Below are 18336 nucleotides of genomic sequence, written 5' to 3'. Positions count from 1 at the left end.
CTGTAATCCTAGCACCTTGGGAGGCTGAGACAGGTGGATCACGAGGTCAGAAGTTCAAGACTAGCCTGGCCAACATGGTGAAACCCCGTCTCTACTAAAAATACAAAAATTAGCCGGGCGTGGTGGTGGGTGCCTGTAATCGCAGCTACTCAGGAGGCTGAGGCAGGAGAATCGCTTGAACCCAGGAGGCGGAGGTTGCGGTGAGCCCAGATCGCGCCACTGCACTTCAGCCTGGGTGACAGAGGGAGACTCCGTCTCAAAAAAAATAAGTAAATAAAAAAATAAGCATACAAATGTCAGCTAACTCCGTGATTATTACTTGGGATCTCTGAGTGCTTCTTACCACTGAAAGACTGTTTTCACATGTGATTCTCATTTAGCTGTACCGTAGTATTGTTACCGATGAAGCAGAAGCTGAAGGAGGTTATATCAGAGGTTTTCATACTTGTCTGCCCATTGGAATCACCTGGGGAGTTTCAAAAATGATTGATGCCCGCTCCACTCCAGAGATTGTAATTTAACTGGTCTGAGATGAGGCATGGGCTTCGGTATTTGTGAAGATCCCCAGATGACTGTTCTGTGCAGACAGGCTTGGGAACAGCTGGTCTCCCACCTCGAGGCAGACAGAGCCCAGGTGCTGTAGTATTCAGTGTGCCTTCTGCCATCTCTGTGTGGTGACATTGATTTGGGAGCCAGGACTTGGCTGGTAAACCTTATGATCCTGATTTTCAGTCTCTTTAGAGCTGGGTAGGGTGCATTTGGTTAACCTCACCCTGAACCCCACCAACCACAGCAGATTTCACATCAGGCTTTGTGTGTAAGACTTTATTTTTGTTTGTTTTTATATTTTAATCAAAGGTTTCCAAAACAAAAAAATATATATAACTATAATAAATATGTGAAAACTAGTGAACGTCATCACATCCCAGGCACTGTCCCAAAGGAGGGGAATATAGTGGTGGCAAAAACAAGTACTCTGACAGCATTTCCATCTTCTCAAATTCAGAGGAAGCAGATGATAAAATCACGTATATGTTATGTTCCCAATTTTGAGAAAAATTTTTTTTTTTTTAGACAGTGTCTCACTGTGTCAACCAGGCTGGAATGCAGTGGCGCGATCTTGGTTCACTGCAACCTCCACCTCCAGGTCCAAGAGATTCTCCTGCCTCAGCCTCCCAAGTAGCTGGGATTATAGGCATGCGCCACCATGCCCAGCTAATTTTTGTATTTTTAGTAGAGACAAGGTTTCGTCATGTTAGCCAGGCTGGTCTCAAACTTCTGACCTCAAGTGATTCACCTGCCTCAGCTTCCCAAAGTGCTGGAATTACAGGTGTGAGCCATCATGTCTGGCCAAGAAAAGCTTTAGATTCACATTCAGTCAGTTAAAAATGTATGTCAAATTGTAAATGATCACCTCTATTGGAAACGGGATATTTTTACTTTATATCTGCTCCTATGTATTTTCTAAATATCCTATCATGAACATATGTTACTTTTATAGTAAGTAGAAAGTTATTTTAAAGGGTATTAGGTGTGAAAATTAAGATTAGAGACTACTATTAATATCCTTTTTGTCTAACCTTTTGGCAGGCAGCAAAGTAATGGAGAACGGCCTTCTCTTCAAAGAACTTCTACAGACTCCAAATTTTCGAATTACCGTGGTTGATGATGCAGACACTGTTGAACTCTGTGGTGCGCTTAAGGTAAAGTCAGCCTCAGGGGAGGAGTTCATCAAGCAAGGCAAATGTTAGCATCATTGAGTCTAACCCTCAAGAACGGGCTCTGTGTTCTGTGCACCCACATCAGCGAAGAATAGTGAATCGAGAGCCTTGTTTATAACTTCCTGTTTTGCTGCAGCCTTTCCTGGGTGGTTCAGTTCCTCTCTTACTCGTGGCTTGCTTTAACTTGTAAATATGGGGGGACTGTGATGTTTTGGTCTTTGGGAAGTTGGCAGCATTGATATTTGGAAAGTATGGGAGTTCCTTGATGGTAGGGTTTCACCCAGGAGCAAACGATTCTATTCATTCACATTTTTCTCCCACACTTCATCCTGAGCAGGAAAAGGATCTTGTTCCCTCTGAATTATGCTACTCTACTAGTTTGGCTGGTTGTTCTTGTTAAGGGGAAAAATAATCTGCTGCTGGTAGAGGTTTTTCTAAGAATAGTTTTGTCTTTGCCCTCTAGAGGGAGAAGATGTGATTAAAGAAGCGCCCTCCATTGGCCAGGGGCTTGCTGGATTTTTGTAAGTGGAGAGCTGTACAGTATGCACTCTTTTGTGTCTGACTTCTTTGATTGGAGGTGTATTTTTGTTTGTTTTGATGTAAATGTTAAGAGGTACTTCATACAGAAAAGTACAAAAATAGTAAGTATATAGTTTATGTTATCTTTTTTTCCCCTCTTTTGAGGAAAAGGGAGGTCTCCACACCTGGGTTCCTGACTTGTTGACTGCTGGCTTTTAAAGCCTTAGGCACTGTCCCTCACTCTGCCGGGACTTGGGGAACAGCCAGCAGGAAGCCGTGCGGCAGCAGCTACCTGCTCCTTCCCCCTCACAATCCAAGTTGCCTTCATTTCACTACCATCTACAAAAAAGAGTGGGGGGAACGGGGAAATAAAAAGTTCTCAATGTGAATGCCCCTTTTGAGCCGCTTCTGAGTCATCTCTTTTGCAGCAAAAAGCCACCCTTCAGAAATTTGAGCACCTAGGGAGGAGGTTAGGCAATCCACCAGTCATCTGTGTGTGTTGGATGGAAGTTGCAAAGGTGGAAAGAATGCCTGTCTATGCTTTCTCATAAATTGAATACGTTTTTTTTGAGTCAGAAGTTAAAATCACTCTCTAGAATTAACATTGTGTGTATATGTGTGGTCATGATATACAATGAGCATTTTTAAAAATTGAAGCCAATTAAATGCTTGGGCTCCTAGGGAGCACACATGCATATTTCTGAACGCCTGTGTGGGGCATTCTTTGCATTAGCATTACATTACATGCAGGCCCAGTTACACATGTGAGACACTGACTTTGGCTGCTTTGTTTATTTTTGTTGGTTGAGATTTTTATGTGTTTTTAATAGTCCTTCATTAAACTAATTACCACTCAACAGCAGGGGGCATCATGAATGCCTAATTGCTCAGTGCTGGCCTGAGCTGCTCCAAAGTTGTTTTTAAGTGACTGGATGTTTTTAGTGGTCATGGAGAAGCTGTGAAATCCTGCCCAGAACAAAGAGTCTAGCTTGAGGTGAGGGCTTTGGAAAAGCTGCTGCTAACGGGAACCCATGCTGGTCTTGTGTCTGAACTCAGAATGGCTTTCATTTTTGCTGGCAGGAAGACTGTCAGTGGATGTGCCTGCTACCTTGATGGAAAGTGATTCATGGGGGATGCAGGGAGGTGGGGGTTGAAGGCCCTTAACCAACCTCCCTGCAACTTCGCACCTAATCTTTTAAAACGAGATCGGTTACCATCATTCCTATGGGTTTGCGTCAGAGCTGAGATTTTTGAAAACTGAGAAACAAGCACTTGTAGCAATTATTAAATCCAATCATTGTCTTGTACAGATAAGGAAATCGAGATCCAAAGAGTGAATGACTTTAGGGTAGCAAACACCAGCACAGTCAGAGCATGAACACGGGTTTTAAGAGTCTTAGCCTGGTTTCTTTGGTTACTACGTACAACTTGACCTTTCTGGTTAGTAACCAGGCAGCATGAATAAAACGAAGCCCTCTCTCATCAGAGCCTGCCAGAGCAAGGACACATGGCCATATGTTGCTTTCATTACATAAACAACAGTGATGGGATGTTCCCCCCGACTATAACATCGTCATATTCCTTGTTTTCACACAACAGAAAGGTGTAAAGAACGAAGTAAAAATCAAATCACTGACAATCCTACATCCTGAAATAACCTCAGTTAATGTTTGTTGTATATACCCTTCCAATGTTTTTAGTGTGTACATGTGTGTATGGCTCCTTTTTAAAACAAAAACTAGATCTTACTGTTCAGGTAGTTTGATTGTGTGTGTGTGTTTTGTTTGTTTGTTTTTAAGACAGAGTCTCGCTCTGTTGCCCAGACTGAGTGCAGTGGCACAATCATGGCTCATTGCAACCACAACCTCCCAAGCGCAAGCTATCCTCCCACCTCTGCCTCCTGAGCAGCTGGGACTATAGGCACATGCCACCATGCCCGACTAATTTTGTTTATTTTTTGTAGAGATGGAGTGTCGCCGTGTTGTTCAGACTGGTCTTGAACTCGTGGACTCAAGCAGTCTTCCCACCTCGGCCTCCCAAAGTGCTGGGATTACAGGCGTGACCCACTACGTCTAGCCATTGATGTGTTTCACTTTTTTTACATACAGTCTTTATTAATATTCTCCATACTAGCCAATTTACAAAATATACATTATCTTTTTGTACTCAAAAATGTGGAGCATTTGACTTACTAGGAAAAATATGAAAACAGCTCTCTACAAGGATAAAATAGAAAATTCAAAGGAATTATGCATAATCATTTTGTACCAGTGCCTCTTACTACCTTCCGAATGTCCTTCACGAACTCTTAGCTGCATTCATCTCTTAGTAAGGATATATTCTTTTTAAAAATCAACTTTAAGTATAATTCATGTAATTAGGCCAGGCATGGTGGCTCATACCTGTAATCCCAGCACTTTGGGAGGCCGAGGCAGATGGATCACTTGAGTATGGGAGTCTTAGACCAGCCTGGCCGATAGAGGGAAACCCCATCTCTACTAAAAATTACAAAAATTAGCTGGGCGTGGTGGTGCGTGCCTGTAATCCCAGCTACTCAGGAGGCTGAGGCATGAGAATCGCTTGAATCTGGGAGGCAGAGGCTGCAGTGAGCCAAGACCGCACCACTGCACCCCAGCCTGGGCGACAGTGAGACTCTGTCTCCAAAACAAAAAAAGTGTAATTCATGGAATCAAGCTGCATCTATTTAAAGTTTATAATACCATGGGTTTTGAGAGTTGTGTGCATGCACTCGTGAAAACCACTACCAAAGTACACAACGTTTCCATTATCCCCAAACAACTCCACGTGTCCCTTTGAGGTTCCTCATCACACCAGCCTCCAGTTGGGCCGCCAACTAATCTGCTTTTATATGCCATCGTTTGCATTTTCTAGGATTTTTATAAGTGGAACTGTACAGTATGCCCTCTTTTGTGTCTGGCTTCTTTGATTGGAGGTTTATTTGTTTTTTGTTTTTGTTTTTGTTTTTGTTTTGAGACGGAGTCTCGCTCTGTCACCCAGGCTGGAGTACAGTGGCCAGATCTCAGCTTCACCCGCCTGAGCTTCCCAAAGTGCTGGGGTTGCACGCGTGAGCCACCACACCCAGCCTATTTTTCACACCTATTATGCATGAATTCATAGGGAATCAGTCCCAGCAGCTCAGGCTCCTTCCCATTGGTTCCAACAAAGTGTGCTTCCCTGGGTGGAGCAGGCTGGTACTTCAGTCTAATCCAGGTACCTTTCTCTTTGGCTTCCTTCTTTTTCTGATCATTTTCTTTCATGTGTTTCAGGAAACTATCTCAGCTCTTAGCATAATATGCTCCATACACTCTTTAATTCTCTTGGCGAGAATCTTGCCCTTAACTTGTTTACAACAGTGCCAGCAGCATGCCGGGGAACATTGTAGACTCTTCCAGTTTCGCCATGGTAATACTTGTGGGACATTCCTTTTTGAACAGTGCCCATACCCTTGATGTCTACGATATCATCTTTTTAAAACGAGTTTTTTTAGCTTATGTATTTATTTATTTTTTTTTTTTTTGAGACAGGGTCTCAATCTGTTGCCCAGGCTGGAGTGCAGTGGTGCAATCTCAGCTCACTGCAACCTCTGCCTCCTCGGCTCAAGTGATCCTCCTGCCTCAGCCTCCTGAGTAGCTGGGACTGTAGGTGCTCACCACCATACCCGGCTAATTTTTGTATTTTTTGTGGAGACGGAGTTTCACCATGTTGCCCAGTCTGATTTCAAACTCCTGGACTCAAGCGATCCATCAGCCTTAGCCTCCCAAAGTGCTAGGATTATAGACCTGAGCCACCACGCCCTGCCAATATCACCTTTCTGATAGATTCACATATATGTGGCCAAAAGAGCAACTTCATGTTTTCTAAAAGGCCTAGAGAGCATATATCAGGTACTTCTCCTCTTTCCCTTTTGTATTCCTCATTTTGGTAAATTACTGGAAGATGGTGATTCTGGCCAAAAGGCTATCATTTTTAATAGATTCTTTATCAGGATTAAGTTTCATTAGCAGAGACCAAAAATAATACAGGTTGAGCATCTCTTATCCAAAATACTTGTGACCAGAGGTGTTTCGGATTTTGGATTTTTTCGATTTTGGAATATTTGCATTATACTTACCAGTTCATCATCCCTATTTGGAAATCCAAAATGCTCCAATGACTGTTTCCTTTGGGCATCATGTTGGTGCTCCAGAAGTTTCAGATTTTGGAGCATTTTGGATTTTGGGTTTTCAGATTAGAATGCTCAAACTGTACTCGCTGAACAAGGTAGAAGCTTCTTTCTTTCTCATGTACAATCCAGAGTATATATGACAATTCTATTCTACAGAATTCGCAGGGACCCAGACTTCTTCCAGCTCACTTGGGTGCCTTAGCCCATTTTGTGCTGCTATAACAGAACACCTGAGACTGGGTGATTTATAATGAACAGAAACGTGTTGGCTCATAACAGTTCTGGAGGCTGGGAAATCCAGTATTGGGCACCAGCAGTTCTGGTGTCTCATGAGGGCACGGTCTGTTCCACGTGGCACCTTGAATGCTTCTGGAGGGCAGGAGCGCTGACCCTCACGCAGCAGAGGAGTGGAAGAGGCAAACAGAGAGCCACTCCCAGAGTCTTTTTTCTAAGGAAAAGCCTCAGTCCATTCATGAAGGCAGAACACGCATGACCAAAACACTTCCTGTTAGACCCCACCTCCCAACACTGCCACAGTGGCCACCAAATTTCAACATGGGTTTTGGAGAGGACAAACACTGAATGGCATAGGGTAGCATAGGGTGTGGCCCTTGTCTTTCTGGTCTGTGAAGGTGACCAGAGCATCAACGTCACATCTGCCTTCCAGGCAGCAAGGTTAAAAAAAGAAGAAAGAAAAAAAAAAGAAAGGGCAAAGGGCACGTGGCAGCTATCTTTCAAGGAAGGTTCTGGAAAATCAACCTTGTCACTTGGCTTCATCTCAGTGGGTACACTAAGTGTGACCATAACTAGCTACAAGGGAGGCTGGAAAATCATTTTGGGGATCTTTTTTCTGGATAGCCATACACTTGCATTGAAATAAGAGACTATTATTGTGGAAGGAAAGAATAGATTGGGGATAAAGCAGCAGCCCATGGCACCGGCTGGTGGTGTTCTTTTATGGCGCTGTTCTGCAGTTCTCATTGCTGGGCATGTAGGTTTGCTCCAGGGCTTTGGCTGTGATGAACCATGCCAGGATGCCCAGCTTTGGGTCTCATCTGTAGTCAGGGCCACTGCTCACCCAAGAGCACCTTTATGTGAGTGAGAGCAAGGCCTGCATAGTCCGACATGCTAGCCACTAAGCATATGTACTATTTACATTTACATTCAAGTTAATTAAAATTCTTAAAAACTAAAAATTCCATTTCGGCATCACAGTAGCTACATTTTAAAGACTCAGTGGCCACGTGTGGCTAATGGCTACCGTATTCAATAGAGCAAATATAAAACATTTTCTATCATTGCAGAAACTTCTGTTGGACAATGCTGCTCCAGCTAAGGCAGCTTCATATTGGTATGACCAGCTTGGTGGGCCAGGTGTGGACCTGCCTCAGCCTTCCTTGACATCTCAGCCAGGCTGCCTTAGACAGGGGCCAGCAGCAAGCAACATGTGGCACCTTGCCTTTAGTAATCCCAAACCCTGCAGACAGTCTCCTCTTAGCAGCTAGCCTCAGGAGTCAGGTGGATTGTTGGACTGAGAGAAAACAGTGAGTACTGACTTGGGTTTCAGGGAGGCAGTTCTTGCTGGGTGGTGAGAATGTTTGTGTAACCTGCAGGTAGCATGGGCTGGTTCTCCTGTTGTATATTCTTTTTATGGGAAGGCGGAAGTGGGAGAGGATTGAGCCCCATCCGACCCACCCCTATTCAGAATGGAAGGAGTGCACTCGGGAGTTGATGACTGCCTCTGAGTATTGCCATCACCCAGGAGATGGGGAAGGGCTACACACGTCTGTCTTCTGAAAAATATGGTATTTTTAGCTCCAAAAAAAGTTTAAAGCAGATTTAGATGCACAGTGGATAATGATAACGTTCACATCTGAGTGATCTCGGAGGACATCTGCTCGGATGCTATTCCAACACGCTCTGACTGGCTCAGTATGTTTATTTTTCTTTTGACAGGGGTAAGTGGTGGAGGGAGAGAACGAGGATTTCAAGATCTGTCATAAGGCGACTAAACTGGGTTGCAGCCCAGGGTCCTCTTAGAAGAGAGGCGTTTATTTACCCTGCACTAGGTCTCCTGATCTCCCCTGGTGGGGAGGTTAGATGCCTAGTGAAAGCTTCTAGTAGAAGCTTTGGGGTGGTCTAGACTCCCATGCCCTGCAGTGAAGGGGCTGCAGAGGAGCTGTGAGGGAGCGCCCAGGCACCCTCATCTGGCTTTTCTGAGTACAGCAACACGGAAGCACTGCTTTGGAGCTCCGGGCCTGTCCGTACAGTCCTGCTTGGATGGTTCCGGTTGCAGAGAGCTCCTGCTAAATCTTTCCTGTTGGGTGGGGTCAGCTCTTCCTGTCAGAAAGTTCTCATCTGGACTGTGCGGTGGCCTCTCTGTGCCTTTCACTCCCTGGTCCTAGAGCAGCACAGTGTGGCGTGATCTCCTCGGCAAGCTCCTTCCTCTGTGTGCCTCAGTGTCCTATCATGTTACCATGATAATAGGACCTGCCCTGTCACAATGTTGTGAGGTTTAAATGAGGTCATAATATATGAAGCTCTTAGAACAGTTCAATAAGATTAGCTGTTGCTGTTTTTTATTACCTTTTCTTCTCCTAAGCTTTTTTTTTTTGAGACAGGCTCACTCTGTCACCCAGGCTGGAGTGCAGCGGCATGATCTCAGCTTACTGCAACCTCCGCCTCCCTGGCTCAAGTGATCCTTCCACCTCAGCCTCCCAGGTAGCTGGGACAAAAGGTGCATGCCACCACACCTGGCTAACTTTTTGTATTTTTGGTAGAAACAGGGTTTCACTATGTTGCCCAGGCTGGTCTCAAACTCCTGAGCTCAAGCAATCCACCTGCCCCAGCCTCCCAAAGTGCTGGGATTACGCCCAACCTAAGCTACCCTTTTTACCTCCCAAGCCTTGGTGTAGGCCAGGAGGCACTCTCCTTTGACACCAAATTGCAAAGGGTCAGGCAGGTCTTTTGACCAAGGGTGGAGGAAGGGCGGATTTCCCACACTGGAGCAGCAAGGCACAGGGGACAGAGCGGGCTGCAGAGCCAGGCACCAGGAGCACATCCAGACTCCATCTCTTACCAGTGAGGTGTTCTTAGCAAGCCACTAAACCTCTCTGAGCCTCAGTGTACCAGTTGGGAAGTAGTAGGAGGGTAGGTGCATGCTTCAGAGTTGTGGGAATGATGATGAGGCAGTGTGTAACTAGCCTGGGCTCACTGAAGGCACATAATAAATCAGTGCCTCCCCTCCTCTGTTGACTTGTTGAACAGAAGTCCATGTTCTCTCCCATTCAGCCCACAGACATTTCCTGGGGTTGGTTTTTCATATAACAGTTTCAGAATGGTTCATGTTGTGATGGACGGGGACACAGGGACACAGTTCGGGGGGCATCAGAGAGCAATTTCAGGAATCTGACGAGTTGGCCAACAGCCTAAGCCTCGCCACATTGCATGGCAACTTCAATAAAACCACTTGGCCAGCTCACCCAAGGGCTGGCCTCTGGGCTTTGGCAGTCAGCCCACCTGCACGTCCCCAGGTGTCAACCTGTTGCCCCAGTACTGGTTGCAGCCCCAGTGCAGGCTACAGTTGCACCAACTTCCCTGAAAGAATGGCAGTACCAGAAGGGCCTTGAAAAATCTTGTCCAAGCCCTGAATTGTCACATCTGCGGTGAAGATGGCCTGAGAAGCGGAGTGGTTGGCCCTAGGTCACACTGTGACCGTGTAGAGGCTCTCTGGATGTCAGTGCCGTGTACCGCTTCTGTCTCCTTGTAGCCTCCTTAGCTGGCTGCTATGCTGGGAAGGGCGTCCAGACCTAGGTGGGCCCAGCCCCAGGTGTTCTTATGGTTCCTGCTCTTTAGCCTCTGCATACTACTCATGCTAAAAGGTCTGGGTGTCCCATCCTGACTCGGCAGCCCACCCCTTCTAGAAGCGGAGCTGCAGAACCGGATCCCACCCGACCCCCAGCGTCTCTCCAGGCTCCTTTCACACAGCCTCTGCCTTGCCTCTTCCCTCATGCTGCCTGCTGCTGAGCGTGTGTAAGCCGGGAACTGCCCCCGTCCATCGTCCCTGCACGTGCAAGTTTGAGATGATTGCTGTCTGAGAACCGATGAAACCTACAGTTCGCATAGCCTGTGTGGTAGGAAGAGGCTGAGAAGCTTTTGCAGGTTCAGGCACGTTGGTACCTTGCGAAGCCATATGCACTTGGTCAGGCTGTCAGTTCCTAGGACCAATTCCTCATCAGCTCTGCCTGCATCATTTTTCGAGAATTTTTCTACTTTTTTCTTTCTGTGTTGACTGCAGTGAGAGGCATAAGCGGCAGCCCCAGTAAGCTCTCACATGATTGCTAAGGAAGAGAAGACGCTGGGGGGCCTTCCTATCCCCGTCCTTTATTCTCTTGCCCTCTTTATTCCACGTCACCCCGTGGGAGAGGGCAAGAGAGGTGTCTGTTCTGTGGGCCTGTGGGGAGTAGACGGAAACTTCAGGAGGCCCAATTGGATGTTTTTGTCATGTGAAGTAGCTTTGTGCCTCGGTCTCCTGGCGAGCAATAGCTGTATCTAAATGACCAAGTCTGTTTGTCATGGTGACCCGGCCACATCATTGCTATGTTTGATGTGTTTTATCAAAAACTGCCTGTGTACTAGAGCAGATGTTTTTATTCCCCAGCTCATTCTGTTTTTTCACCTCATCCCTCACATTTTATAGGCCCGATGTGTTAAGAAAAGTTATTCTTTCACTATAAAACTTGGTTTTATTAAAAATACACTTATTTTAACTCATTTCCCAAACGAGCTTCATGTTTTAAAATCTCCCAGGACTCTCTGTATAGTCACCAGGTATTACTGGAATTGCTAGTGTGGTTAGATAGTTGGATTTTTTTTTTTTTTTTTTTTTTTTTGGTGCTGAGTGTTCTTGGTGAAGAAGCTGGAAAAGTGGAAGGGGCCAGGAACCCAGGGGCTCAACTGAAGTTCCCACTGAGTTGCCACCTGTGCAGCTGTGCAGGTGTTGCTTGTCATAGGTGCTGATCTGACTTTTCCTTCTTATTTGAAGCCCAGCTCAGATGTCACCGCCTCCATTTGGCCTCCCTGCTTTGAACGGAAACTTGTGGCTCCTACCGCTTGTCAGCACACTCTCTCCCCTCTGCCTTTTGATGTGCTTTGTTGTGTCTCTTTTCTCAGTCAGATTGTCAGCTCCTTGAGGACAAGCTCTGAGTCTAACTCTGATCTTTGCAGCTCTCCCCTGGGGGCATCTTCAGCCCCTGCATTCCCCCGGCACCCGCCAAGCCCCCGCAATCACTGTGCCTCCAGGGCTGAGTGAGGTGCTCCCCGCACAGTACATGCTCAGTGCATACCTGTCGAAACGGAATTTGATTCTCAGTACCTTTTATGGAATATCACTTTCTGCTGAGCCTTTCTGTACACGTTTTATTTTTCCTGTAAGATCAGGGTTGGGAAACATTTTGCATCAGGGCCAGATGTTAGAGGCTTTGTGGGCCATACGGTCTCTGTGGCAACTGCTCAAATCTGGGACCATAGATGATGTGTAAATGAATGGGTAGGGCTGGGTTCCCATAAAACATTATTTACAAAACAGGCGGTTGGCCTAGATTGCCAGTCCCCGTACCAGATTATCAGCTTCTGAGAAGGCAGGCTCTGTGTCTCATTTGCCTCGTGTCTAGCAGAGGCCATGCAAAGAGTGAGTGATCCATAAAGACTCATTTGGGGATTATTAAATGAAACAAAAGGCTGGAATTTGAGCTGCACACATACAGGCCTCATGACCCAGTGTTTCAACTCCTAGGTCATACCCAACAGGATTGCCTGCACGTAGTCACTGGAGGGCATGTGCCGGGGTGTTTATGGCAGCACTATTTGTCATGGCCCCAAACTGGAAACTACCCCAGCGCCAGGTGACAGAAGACAATTAAATAAATTGCAGCATATTCACAAAATGGAGTACTATGCAGCAATTAAAAGAAATGTGCTCTACGTAAAAATGTGGATGAATCTCACAAACACGATGTTGAATTAAGACAAAGAAGCTACACATAAAAGATTACATATTGTATGGCTGCGTTCACAGAACGTTGAAAGGCAGGTAAAACGCAGCTGTGCTGGGAGAAGTTAGGAGGATGGTTACCCTTGCTGGTGGAGGCGGCTGTGCTTGCTTCCGTTATCAGTGTGCTGGCTATGGGGGCGTGTTCAGTTTGTGGAAATCCTTCAATCTGTGCACTTAGCATTTGTGTACTTTTCTGTATGAATGTTGTGGTTGCATAAAGCACTCCATTAAAAACAAAACAAAAAGTAAAGTAGTTTATCCAAATATTATTTAACCAAAGACTACTATCAGCCGTTCTGATTTTCTGGCCAATGCTCTTCAACTGCTGACCCCTGCTGACCCCAAATATGGGCTCTTTGTCCTAGAAGGGGAACAGGGAAGCCTTGTGTCTCCTTTCGTCATCTCTTTCACCCAGGTGTACAAGAGCAGAACCTGGCATTGAGCATTTTGAGGAGGATGGAGCCAGTGTCCCTGAGAGCCAATCCCATCTGGTCTGTCCCTGCCTCAGCATCCCCCACCACCTCTGGCATCCATACCCACAGTGGGTGCTGTAACGGCATCTGGGCTTTGTCATCTCCTTTGCAGAACATTGTAGCTGTGGGAGCTGGGTTCTGTGATGGCCTCCGCTGTGGAGACAACACCAAAGCTGCCGTCATCCGCCTGGGACTCATGGAAATGATTGCTTTTGCCAGGATCTTCTGCAAGGGCCAGGTGTCCACAGCCACCTTCCTAGAGAGCTGCGGGGTGGCCGACCTGATCACCACCTGCTACGGAGGGCGGAACCGCAGGGTGGCCGAGGCCTTCGCCAGAACTGGGAAGGTAGCCCCTCACCTGCCTCCCGCACCCCCTCCTTCCTCACTTGAGACTCCTGGCTTGGGGTGAGCTGCAGCCCAGTGGAGATTTCATGCCAGCATCTGTTTGCTGGGATTGTTCTCTTTGCCTGGCTGCTTTGTCACTTGACTCTTCTGTTCTTTATCTTTGTGTCTTTATCCTTCCTTGGCCTCCAGCAGGGAATTGAAACTCTTCTCTCCACTCTGCTCTTGAAATAAATGATGCTAGGCCAGGCATGGTGGCTCATGCCTATAATCCCACCACCCTGGGAGGCCAAGGTGGGAGGATTGCTTTAGGCCACAAGTTTGAGGCCAGCCTGCACAATATAGCAAGACCCCATCTCTACAAAACAAAACAAAACAAAACTTAAAAATTAAACAAATAAATGATTCTTCAGTCTTTACCATAGTTTTTTTTTTTTTTTAATCCTTTATTTTTAAGACCATTGAAGAGTTGGAGAAGGAGATGCTGAATGGGCAAAAGCTCCAAGGACCTCAGACTTCCGCTGAAGTGTACCGCATCCTCAAACAGAAGGGACTAGTGGACAAGTAAGTCTCTCAGTCGCCCATGAGACCAGATAAATGTCCATCGTTCCTTTTCTCAGGACTTCCAGCCCCACGGAGATGAGCTAGACTATTTGACAAGTGCCCTTAGAACTTATCTGGATTAGTTCAGTCCTTTCTGTGACGTAAACATCAGTGATGAGAAGCATCTACCTACCCCCAAAACATGTGTTTACATGAAACCAGGCTCAACATCAATGAAAGGAGCTCAATTCTATAAGTCACGTTATAAAATATGAAGTTTAAGATTCTAGTTTGTCTTGCAGGGTGTTTGGTAAAAGCTACATATTATAAGTTTTAAAATTTGTAAAAATGATTACTTTTTTGTTTTATAAAAAAGTATGGTCAGGTTATTAAAATGTCAAGTCAGAAAAGAAGGAAGGACAGGTTAGCCCAACATTATACCATCAAAAGGGAGCTCTGTTAAGGTTTGGTGCACAGCCTTCTAGTCTCTTTATCGGGTGGGTAGATGGGGCATAGGATGGGATGGGATGGGATGGAATGGGATGGGATGAAGGGATGGATGATGGGTGGGTGGGCGGGTGGGAGGGAATGGGATGAGATGGATGGATGGATGGATGGATGGATGGATGGATGGATGATGGATGGGTGAATGGATGAATAGATGGGTGGGATGGGATGGGATGAGATGGATGGATGGAGGGATGGATGATGGATGGGTGCATGGGTAGATGGGTGAGTGGATGGGTGGGATGGGTGAATGGATGGATGATGGGTGGGTGGGATGGGATGAGATGGATGGATGGAGGGATGGATGATGGATGGGTACATAGGTAGATGGGTGAGTGGATGGGTGGGATAGGTGAATGGATGGGTGATGGGTGGGATGGTATTGGATGAGATAGATGGATGGATGGAGGGATGGATGATGGATGGGTGCATGGGTGGATGGGTGAGTGGATGGGTGGGATGGGTGAATGGATAGATGATGGGTGGGTGGGATGGGATGAGATGGATGGATGGAGGGATGGATAGCGGATGGGTGCATGGGTAGATGGGTGACTGGATGGATGGTGGGTGGGATGGGATGAGATGGATGGATGGAGGGATGGATGATGGATGGGTGCATGGGGTAGATGGGTGAGTGGATGGGTGAATGGATGGATGATGGGTGGGATGGTATTGGATGAGATGGATGGATGGAGGGATGGATGATGGATGGGTGCATGGGGTAGATGGGTGAGTGGATGGGGGGGATGGGTGAATGGATGGATGATGGGTGGGTGGGATGGGATGAGATGGATGGATGGAGGGATGGATGATGGATGGGTGCGTGGGTAGATGGGTGAGTGGATGGGTGGGATGGGTGAATGGATGGATGATGGGTAGGTGGGATGGGATGAGATGGATGGATGGAGGGATGGATGATGGATGGGTGCATGGGTAGATGGGTGAGTGGATGGGTGAGATGGGTGAATGGATGGATAGATGGGTGGGTGCATCCATCCTCCATTGCCCTTCCAGGCCAGTTGTGTGTTAAAGGTGGGCTGGAGTCAGTTTATTTGCCACCTGATTGAGAGAGTGAGCCCTGTAGCACCACAAAAGCTTCTCAGCCTCTCCGAGGCCACTCCCCAGCACTACCTGCTCCACAGCACTTTCTCTTGCCGATTTACTGAGCATGATTGTGGGGGACCATAATCATGATGCCAACTATACCACTACATAAATGCTTATGTAGCATATTGTATGTATCCTTAACTCTCCCGAAACACCCTCTGGGGGAGGGAAGTCTGGTTGCTTAGGACTGGAAGGAGCTGGGCAGCTGGATGGACATGCTGATTGTGGCTAATTCAGAGCATGAGCTTCTCTCCAAGCTGGGAGGAGGGTCGTGGATGGCGTTGCTGTCATCTCTGGTTGCAGCTCTTCATCCTAGTTCCATCAGTTCAGGTGTCTGCTGGTCCCAGTCATGCATCTTCACCTCCCCCTGCACCCAGCACCCTTCCTTCTTTTACCCACAGCAAATTAATCAGCCATGGAGTTCCATACTGAAAGTTAAAAATGAGGGTGGATGGAGCGTTTGTCTTTCCCCTTTAATTTGCACTTTATTTTTCTGAAATGGCTTTTAAAACCAGCCACGCAGAGATGGAAGTTCACAAACAGGCTGCCAAAGGAGGAGAGCTACCTTTAAATTGTGGCTAAAAGGCAAATGCCTCTGACGCGCATGATTTTCCTTACCTACTTAGCAGCAGACAGTGATATGTTTGTGTGTGGTTGGACTACTTGAATGACCACTGAGCATTTATCAAGAAATTTTTTTAAGTCTCAAAAAAAAAAAAAAAAAAAAAAACCTGTCTGTTTGGTGAGACTCTCCCAATCAGAATTTTCAAGTGGCATCTGTGTGCTAGCAAGGGCTGCCTTGAGAGGATTCTCTGGATGGACAGGTTGGCTGGGCACTAGTCTGTTAGCTCCAGGGGGACATGGACTAGAACAGCGATTCTGGGGCCAGGAGCTGCCTGTTTCCAAAGCAGGTGTAATCAAGCAGGTAAATCTCTGCTCTGAGCAGGCAGCTCTCCTTGGTCATGTCCCATTTTATTTCTTCTGATTAGAAATTGAACAGGCTGCACCTGTGCTTAATGACATCGCTGCTGGATTGAAGGTGGCAGCACCCTTCTCCTGGGCTGGAGTGTAGAATCCCCTGGGACTCCTCCCCGTTCTTTGTACCACCTGCCTCCTGAAGGCAGAGGCCTATTGTTCTCCCTTTGCACCACCTCTTACTTTGATTCCTTTTTTCTTTTTCATTCTGACCACCACTTCTCCGGTCTTCCTCTGTTTCCTTCTCCCCTCCCTTCTCTTCTCCATTGCTATAGAAAAAATAGCAGGAGGGTAACATTCAAGGCTGCCCTGTGGCTTATTAGCCATGTGGCCTTGGGCAAGTCACGTATTTAGCTGTCCTGTGCCTCAGTGTTCTTATCCACAAAATTAAGATGGAAGATCAGATGATCGCCATGATCCCTGCTAGCTTGAGCATTCACATTCAGAGGCCTCCTGCTCTTATGGAGTGAAGCACATGGTCCTTAGGCAGAGGTGGCCCCCCTCCATCTAGCACCAACGTAACTTCCTGCAGTATATCCTCTTACTCCCTGTGGTACCTTCTTTGCTTGAATAGAACTTTTCTTTGCCTCCTTCTCAGACTCCTTCTCAGGCCCTGTCACATGTTGAGGTACTAGGGGTTAGGACCGAAGCACATGAATTGGGAGGAGGGCATAATTCAGCCCATACACAACGTGTTCTCTGAGGTGCATGTGGTAAGCTCCTGGGTCTCACTCTGTCACCCAGGCTGGAGTGCAATGGTGCAATCTCAGCACTGCAATCTCCGCCTCCCGTGTTTAAGTGATTCTCTTGCCTCAGCCTCCCCAGTAGCTGGGATTACAGGTGTGTGCCCCCACACCCAGCTAATTTTTGTATTTTTAGTAGAGACTGTTTTTTTTACCATGTTGCCCAGGCTGGTCTCCTGGCCTCAAGCGATCTGCCCACCTTGGCCTCCCAGAGTGCTGGGATTACAGGCATGAGCTGCCACACCTGGCCTGGCTTTATTTATAATACTGCACATCCCTGTACTTAGTCTGAAGTCTGAAACATCTTAAGCCCTCCGTATTGATTAGTGGGATAGCTGACTGGTTTGGCAATTTTTTTTTTTTTTTTTGAAACAAATTCTTGCTCTGTCGCCCAGGCTGGAGTGCAGTGGTGTGATCTTGGCTCACTGCAACCTCTGCCTCCTGGGTTCATGCCATTCTCCTGTCTCAGCCTCCTGAGTAGCTGGGACTACAGGTGCCCACCACCACGCCTGGATAGTTTTTTGTATTTTTATTAGAGACGGGGTTTCACCATGTTAGCCAGGATGGTCTCAATCTCTTGACCTCGTGATCCACCTGCCTCGGCCTCCCAAAGTGCTGGGATTACAGGCATGAACCACCGCGCCCGGGCCTCTGGTTTGTCAATTTTTTTTAATGAAATGTTGTCTTTTTCTTCCTTTCACCTCTAACTTTATTTAGAGAGTCTTCCAAACTGATCTAATTGGCCTTTTAGCATTTTATATAATAGAAAATAATATCTAGATGGGTAGTGTAGCCTAATGGTTGCACATTGGCTTCAGAGTCCAAAACTGTGGTTCAATTTACGCATATACAGAATGGGGACAATATTTTCTACCTCATGGGGTGATTTTAAGGATTAAACAAGTTACTTGTCTGTAGAAATTTCCCTTCCACACACTTCATATCTCATTAACATCCCATCCACAGAATGCACTTTGGAAATGCTAGTTTTAAAAGTTAGAAGTGCTTCCAGCTGCAAGAGCAACACACGGTTACAACAGGGAATATGGAGATGAACATTGCTAAAGTGTTGGCCCAGTGGCTCTAGCTCTGGATTAGAATCTCAGTGATCCCGTTGGCTTTCCCTTGAACCTCAAGATGGCTGCAGCAGCTCCAGACATCACATTCA

The 18336-nt window shown here is 46.6% G+C and overlaps 1 protein-coding gene across 5 annotated transcripts in view; it reads left to right on the top strand.

Annotated features, from left to right (window-relative positions):
• Positions 1-18336, top strand: part of GPD1L (glycerol-3-phosphate dehydrogenase 1 like) — a 62972-nt gene that overhangs the window by 39918 nt on the left and 4718 nt on the right. For 3 of the 5 annotated variants that reach the window (XM_074030844.1, XM_005545551.4, XM_065539804.1), the window contains 3 exons: positions 1591-1703; positions 13064-13297; positions 13751-13857. In XM_074030844.1, coding sequence (XP_073886945.1) covers positions 1591-1703; positions 13064-13297; positions 13751-13857 — 454 coding nt within the window. The remainder of the gene's footprint in view (positions 1-1590; positions 1704-13063; positions 13298-13750; positions 13858-18336) is intronic. The other 2 variants (XM_074030843.1, XM_065539805.1) reach the window with 1 other exon arrangement.

This window comes from Macaca fascicularis, chromosome 2, assembly GCF_037993035.2.
Source record: "Macaca fascicularis isolate 582-1 chromosome 2, T2T-MFA8v1.1".
NCBI lineage: Eukaryota > Metazoa > Chordata > Mammalia > Primates > Cercopithecidae > Macaca > Macaca fascicularis.
This window is presented reverse-complemented; position numbering and strand designations above follow the sequence as displayed.